The sequence below is a fragment of the Agelaius tricolor genome, unplaced genomic scaffold (genome assembly GCF_023055355.1).
Source record: "Agelaius tricolor isolate 1412-34295 unplaced genomic scaffold, bAgeTri1.0.p SCAF_7, whole genome shotgun sequence".
In the NCBI taxonomy this organism is placed as follows: domain Eukaryota; kingdom Metazoa; phylum Chordata; class Aves; order Passeriformes; family Icteridae; genus Agelaius; species Agelaius tricolor.
This window is the reverse complement of record NW_027269267.1, coordinates 4,344,303-4,351,839: the sequence shown is the minus strand read 5'-3', so window position 1 is coordinate 4,351,839 and position 7,537 is coordinate 4,344,303. Positions and strand designations below refer to the sequence as shown.

The following is a 7,537-nucleotide window of genomic DNA, read 5'->3' as shown; positions in this document are numbered from 1 at the left end:
CTGCCCTTCTTCAAGCCCATGTTTTCACCCTGGACAGCTGCCTGAAGGGTTGTGAGATGTGTCCCCACCTTTCTTATTTACCTGTTTTACATGCCACCCTCCTCCCCTACCTTATTTCATGGGTTAGGAACAAACTTGTCTGTATGATGAGGTGAAAATTAAAAAAAAAAATTAAATATATTTCTCCTGGCTTCTCCCTTCTGAAAGGAAATATTTTTCTTCTAGCTGACAGTCTTTTAAGGGGTGAGAATCTTACCTTCTCCGTTTGTTTGCAAGGTGCAATGCAAAGAGAAGTCTACAGCATCAGAAAAATAATCACTACCCTGTGTTTTGATGATGTTGCTCAAAATAGAAAAATCTGTTATTCTCTGAAGAAAACATGAATCATACACGGGCTTTAAAATCCTTCCCACAGACTGGATTTTTCCATGCCTTACTCTAGCATGGATTTCTAAGAAAGATCTTTGTCAGCTGCTCTCATCCTTCTCTCTAATAATTTCTAAACCTGCTGTCCAGTCTCAATCCATTTGCTTGCCAAGTTCAAGTAGAACATAATTAATTCATTGCTTTAATATGTGTATAAGAGTATAAACACTCACCTGGGAAAGAGAGAGAGAGAGAGACCAATCCCACTCCAAGCTGTTGAAAAAAGCTGGAAAAATTCACAGACATCTGACTTAAGTCTTCAGTCTTCTGACCAAATATCCAGAGGAAATTCCTTTTCCCACTGATCCCGTGCTCACAGAAGCACCTTATGGGGAGAGCTTGTTCACATCTTCCAAATGCTACTGGAACCCCAGGAATGAGCTGCACCAGAGAAGAGTAACTTCAGGCAGGGTAAAAAAAAAAAAAAATTTAAAAAAAAAATCCCCATTTTATGCTTTAAAGCTCAGTGTGTATTAAGCCAACCAGAGTGTTTTGAAAGCTGCTGCTTTAATTCATGAGCATATCAGGAGTGAATGGCTAATTGTGTGTGAGCTGTAAGAACAGGTCATGCGAGAGAGCACATTTTTTTGCCAGATAACAATATTCCTACACATTATCAGCTTGGAGCAGTCAATGGCTTCAAATGAAGCAAATTGTAGTTATTCCCTTGCATTTTTGGGGTGGAATAGATAGGTATCAGCAGCACAGATGCTTTCCCAAGTAGTTGCATGCAGATGATTGAGATTTTGTTTCTCCATCCTGAGCATTCCCAGATGCACGGTAACAAACAGAGCTTTTCAACTGGTATCTTCTTAATGGTACTTACAGAACCAGAAATTCCTTTTCCATTCTTAAGTGTGTCTCATGGAAAATATTTAATTTTTGCAGCTTGTCCTGATAAAAAATGGCTGACTGTGAGCTTATAGATATGAGCATTAGGCTTGGTAGCCAGTGAATATCAGAAGGTTTAGCGATTGGTTTTGACAAGCATTCAACATTTATCTGAATCTTTCCAGTATCAAATCGGGCATGAAGTCTTCTGAGGAAAACCTGTTCTCACAAGGCTTTTGATTCTCCTGTTTCCAGAGTGATGGAAGCTACTAAAAAACTTTCCCACTTCTGCTCCTCTTCCCTTCTTAACCCCCGGTCCTTTTATCCCTCTTTGAGTTTATCTCCCTTTATTATGGGTGCAGTGACAAAGCTTTAGTTTACCTGAAGATTTGGGGAAGAGTGGTTCAAACTTGTCATCTTTAAAACAGATATGAATCAGAGAGAAGATGGAGAATATTTCCCAGTTTGTTTCAGAAGATCGAGATTCGAATGCTTTGGACTATATTTCAGCCAAATATTCACAAATTCTTTGCATATTTTAATTTAAAAAGGATAAAAAAGTGCTTATTGAGCGATTTCAGGTTTTGTTTCTTTATTGTTATTATCTCAGAGGGGTATGTGCTTTCTTTGGTTTTGTTTTTAAACTGACTGGGACTACAATTTCTTTCTTAGCAGAACTGAAAAATTTCTGAATTTTATTAAAATGAAAATCATGACTAAATGTAGAACTAAGTGAGTTTTCTTAGTTATAGCCCTCTGTGCTTACCTTTATCTAGTCTACAGGATAATAACTCATATTTTCCTTTCAAATTGCTATGCTGCAAGAAAATAGCCAAGAAAACTCCAGTCAGGGAAAGAGGTCAGTGACGAGAAGAGACAGAATGATTTAGAAACTGAGGGATGACTGAGCCAAGGTGTCATCCCTCCCAGAAACTGGGCTGATCATTTTCTTAGATTCTGATTTCAGGCATGTTCATTTTTTATTGTTTCCTTTCCCCAGGTCTTCTGACTGTTGAGAACTTCCTCTCTCACCACACTTTCCCTTCACTTCCTCTCTACTTCCCTCCCATTCTTTCTTCCTTCAGGTGCTTTTAAAACCACTTTCAAAGCTGAAATTGCAAATGAGTTTTTTGCATTCTGAATGACAATGAGGGGCTCTGTTTGAATAGCTGAATGCTTCAATGGCAGATATTTGACTGAGTTCCCTAAAGCCCAAAGCCTATGAAACCATCCAAGATCTGAATAGAACCAATTACCAATTACAAGGAGCTGCTGCTCCTTGGAAGATTCTTTTGGGTTTTTTTTTAAGTCCCAATCAATGCAGACTTATTGTAGACAGACTATTTTATCTTTTTCTTTGAAGAAACAATTTCCCTGCAAGACTGGTTGTAGGCTATATCTGTCATCCAACAGATACATCATCTTCCAGTGTGGGGATGTGAAAACTTGGATCCTTAATTTTCAACTTCATTTTTACAAAGGCTTTCCACGAGGCAGCTCTTACTTGTGTTGGTCTGCTGTGGTCATTCCTTGGGTGTTTGCTCACTTAAGGTGAGGATATGATGCAGGTGCATTGCAAAATTGGTGTGCAGACCCCACCATTTAACCCTTCACGTGTTTTTCAGAGGAGATAGTTCAACTGCAAGCTGATGACTGGGTGGGATGTGGTCAGACTGAGCATGCTGGTGATGTTTCTGCATGTTCTTCATGCTGGTGGCTTGGGGGAGAGCTGGAATGTGCATGGCCAGAACTGTCAGAAAAATGTCTGGTGCTCTGGATATCCCATTGGAACCAGATGGCTCAAACCCTTTAGGGTTTCAGTGAGGTCCTAATAGAAAATCTTCTCCTTGTGCCTCCTGCAGTACAGCATGACCTGAAAAGTTGCCTGAGATGCATTCAGGGTGACCATCAGCTGATTTGAATTGTTGCTATATCTCTGTTAACTTCAGGACATCTTCCTCATCAAGTTGTGTGGTAGCTGCAGAAAGCAAGGATGGTCAACCCAATACAGTCAACCAGCAGGTGGTCTAAACCCAGATTAAGAATTTGAGACTATTTTAAGATTTTTGATCCTTACAATTAAATCAACAACTTAAAAAAAAAAAGCTTTTTTTTTTTTTTTTTTTTTTTTTTTTTTTTTTTTTTTTTTTTTTTTTTTTTCCCAGAGAAGATATAGTTATATGCAGAGTTTAATTGAGATACTTTGCTGGAAAATCGCTGAATTTGTTTTAGGAAGAACTAAGTAATCTCAAGCCACTTAATCCAAGACATTGTATTTCAATCAAACAAACAATAACAAAAAAGCATAAATGGGGATTCTCCTTCATGACCTTGAGTAGCCTTGATTGCAGCTGAAGCCTGATCATGCTTGATTTTCCAGACTTGAAAAGTGGCGTCCTGACTGATGCCACGTACTTTGCGTGGAAGTTATCAGATGGTTTTCTTTCTCCACTTTGACAGATTGTTGAATTTTAGTTTCAGCCAAGGCATTCCCTGAGCAGCAGGACCAGTGAACCCTGCTCTCATGCAAAATTGCATCCTGCCTTCCTCCTCCCCTCCTTAAACCCAGCTCAGGACAAGGATTATGCTGCTTAGTTGTTTGGATTCTGTTAAAAAATGTTAAATATCCTCTGGAAGTTGGTCCCTTTGCCTTTTGGTGCCACTGAATGGTAAATTTAAGATTTATTCTTTTACTTCGCAGCGGCTGTGGTTGTTTTAAATGAACTGAAATGCACACAAGCTTGTTTGAGACAGTTCTACAGGAAGCAGAAATTTGCCAAGGGCTACCAGAGTTATGTAGATGAGTAACGGAGGTAGAAATGTATAGGAAGGAGGTTTATTTATTCTGTCATTGTAGAATGTCTAGAACATTGTATCTCTTAAGCCCTAAACATGTTTCGGGCTTCAGAGGAGGAAACAAAGCAATTCTGAAAGAGCTGCCTGAACAAATCTGTCATGAACTTCTCCCAAATGCTCTCAAATCTATACTTAAACATTTCTGCTAGTCACCAGCTCTCTTCTAAACATATTAAAGGTTTGTTATTTTTAACAGAACTTCACTCCCAATAAAACCAAATTCCTCTCTTTTTTCTTTCTTTTTTTTTTTCCTTTTTATTCTCCGCCAAGACATTTGCACTTCTCTCTTTAATTTTCGTTTAACTGCATCAGATTCTGTTTTCCCCTGAAAAGCTTCCCTGGTTGCCCACATCTTTTTTCTTAGCTGCAGCCATGACTCCCTGCCCAATATTGGTCTCATCTCTCCTGCTTTCTCTTCAAGGCTTCAGTCTCTCCCGGCTGATAGCCCAGCCCAAATGGGATGCAGGGAACTGAGCTCTCTCCTGATGGCTTTCACTGTTTGGTTTTGTCAAGAATTAGAAAGAAGGGCCTTATACAACACCTCAGGGGTGTGTTCTGATCTGTCCTCTATGGCTTCAGAAACATCTCCAGGCAGATCTCCTTCCCTGCCCAGTTCTGCTGCTGCTGAGCTTCCTGCAGATGTCCATCCCAATGTCTTTCTGGAGGACGTCCTTTCCTGGATTTCATTGCAGTGCACAAGGCAGGGTGTTGGCAGCAGGGCAATGTCTGCTGCAATAAAGCATTTTCTTAAAAAAATATCGTCCCCCAAACGTGAAGTCATCCTGTTGGTAACACACTGGGGATTCTGCAGGTTGAGATTCCTTATTGCTTTATTGTGTTTGCTTTTCATCTTACAGCTTAAATCCAGAGTTGCCCTAATGCTGTTATGTATTTCACAATATTGATTTTTTTTTTCTGTCTTCATTTAATGTTTTCCCCCCTTTTTTTCTTTTTTTTTCTTTTTCCTTTTCAGACCAACCTTCACATCACAGATGTGAAGAAAGAATAGGCGCAGAAATTGCTTTTAGTTAGAGAGACTGTAATTTACTCTTTCACTACAGGAGGAGAAAAATGTCTCACCACAGAAAGAGACGCAGATGAAAGGCCAAATAGTATCTGGACCCGTGTAAGCACTGCAAGATGTGTGTGTGTGTATGTATTTTCCTTCAGTGGTGCACAGAATCCCAGTCAATTATTTGATGCACTCGCCTGTCTGGGCTGTGACCTTCTAGAAGGGCCCCCTCCTCCAGTCCCCCCACACGACTTGTCAACACATTAGTCATATACAACTCAGCTGATGCCAAACGGCCGCAGTTCAGCCAACTATTGAGAGGCTGCAAATTCTCCTGCCTTCTTCTATTGGTCTTGGGTTTTTCCACTGTGCGGACCTGGTGGTGCTTTAAGACTGCGGAGGGCTGGGGTTAGCGCTGGTCCCTGCGCCGCGTCGGGAGCCAGGGGAGGTGAGCAGCGGGCTCAGTGCGCTCCGAGCTGCGGAGAGCGAGCCAGGAGGGGAGCAGAGAGAGGAAAGAAGCAAGGAAGATGTGCCCGCCTGCCCGCCCGCCTGCCGCCGGGCCGAGGGGAGCCGTGTGAGGAGCAGCAGCAGCAGGAGGAAGAAGAGGAGGAGGAGGAGGCGTGCGAGGAGCCGGCTCGCCGCGGCTCGGGGCCGGCCGCCGCTGCTGCCGCCGGGGATGCTGGTGTGGCCGCGCCGGAGGATTTTGTCACCTGTGGCCCTGCCCCCGCCGCCCTGCGGGCGCCTCCCCGAGCCAAGGACACACCTGGGCCCCGCCGCGCTCCCGCCCCCCGCCCCCGCCGCCGGCCGCCTCTTCCCCCGCCCGAGCGCCGGGCGAGTGTCGGCGGAGCCGCGGGGCTGCAGGCGGGGCTGAGCGCTCGCTGGGCGGACGAGCGGCCCCGCAGGCTCCGAGCAGCCACCAGCCGAGCCAGGCGGCGGCCGGACCCGGTGCGCGCTGCCTGCCAGCTCCGGCCCGGCCGTGGGCGCGGCGGGCGAGGGCGAGCCCGGAGCGGGGAGCGGGGGAGCGGCGGGGGCATGTGGATGTTGGCCGTCGCCTTGCTCCACAGCATCTCGCATGGTGAGCCCCGCCGCGGGCATCCCTTCCCCTTGTCCCCATCCTTCCCCTTCTTCTGGCGGCCGGGAAGGGGAGAGCGGGTCGCGGTGGTGGCTTTTGTGCCGGGAGCGTCGCGCCGGCTGCGGGGAGAAGGGCGAGGAGCGAGAGCGCCGTGATCGCTGAAAGTCGCTCACCTCGCAAAGTGACAGCCCGGAACCTCCGTGCCTGCCTCCTTCGGAATGAGACGGTGCTTGCAGAGGCGAGGAGGCAGAGAGGCGCTTTTTCTTTCTTTCTTTCTCATCTGGAAAAGTACCGAATTTTTGCCAAGTGCCGTAGAAATCCGTCAGAGCACACGGGGATGATTTGAAGGGCTTTCATCCTAAGCGGTCGCGTTGAGATATTGCTTCCTTTCGCATCTTTTTTTTTTTTTTTTTTTTATTCGCCCTCTGCTTTCACCTTACGTTTTTACATATATTTAAGAAGTAGTATTTTAAATTTATTTAACTTTCATCATTTCTCCGTGAAGGTACCTGTTCCGAATTTTTTTTTTCCTCACTCATTTATGTAAAAATATGCACGGATAAGCATTACATCATCTGGAAAGGTTGAAGACTTTTAGTCAATTATAAAGTTAGGAAGGGAAATTAGAGTGGGGATAGAATAAGGGTAAACCTGTTATTCTTAAATTTATTTTTTTTCCTTCTGCCAACTCTTTGACTGACAAACATTTATTGCAGTTTCTGTGCGTTTTTAATAGTGGGTTGGGGTATTTTGGAACATTTAGATATATTTGATTGAAAACCATGGCATGTGTAAAAATATGCTTAAATTGCTTAAGTTTTATTAAAAATGCACGTTTAGCATTGCAGTTTTAAGGACAGAAAACAAATTATTCTGGGGTGCTAGCTATTCTATTGCACTGCCTCCTCCGATCCGAGAACGTAACATTGCCTGAAATGCTTTTCACCCTGCCAGATAAATCAGATTAAACACACAATTCTCGAAATAGGCAAAGCAGGTAGAGCAGGGAAAAGATTCCTTGTGTGGAATGAATGAGAGAGGAGCACAGGGCAAAGTGTGAGGATTCCTGAAGGATGGAAATAATTGAACCTCTGGCAGAGAGTGAGGGATGAATGCTGGATGAGGGTGCCTTCACATCTTCTTAAGTAGACACTGGATGAGAAAATGCATTGACAGGCATGGCTGGTCCAGTGTGAAGCACTGGGGAGGGCAGAAATCAGGAGGTGAATCTTAAATGTGGGGATTTAGAGCGACCTTAAAAGCATTTTTTGTCTTCTGCGTGCCTCAGAATACGAAAGGATTGAAATCCCCCAAAGTGTAAACTTGGGAATTTTTTTTTT

General features: G+C 44.0%; 1 protein-coding gene across 4 annotated transcripts in view; it reads left to right on the top strand.

Annotated features, from left to right (window-relative positions):
- The first annotated feature begins 5,267 nt into the window (after positions 1 to 5,267).
- DSCAM (DS cell adhesion molecule) overlaps positions 5,268 to 7,537 on the top strand; it is a 479,690-nt gene continuing 477,420 nt past the window's right edge. For 3 of the 4 annotated variants that reach the window (XM_071430162.1, XM_071430163.1, XM_071430164.1), the window contains exon 1: positions 5,445 to 6,200. In XM_071430162.1, coding sequence (XP_071286263.1) covers positions 6,158 to 6,200 — 43 coding nt within the window. In that variant the 5' untranslated portion in view covers positions 5,445 to 6,157. Of the gene's footprint in view, positions 6,201 to 7,537 lie in introns of all 4 variants that reach the window. The other variant, XM_071430161.1, reaches the window with a different exon arrangement.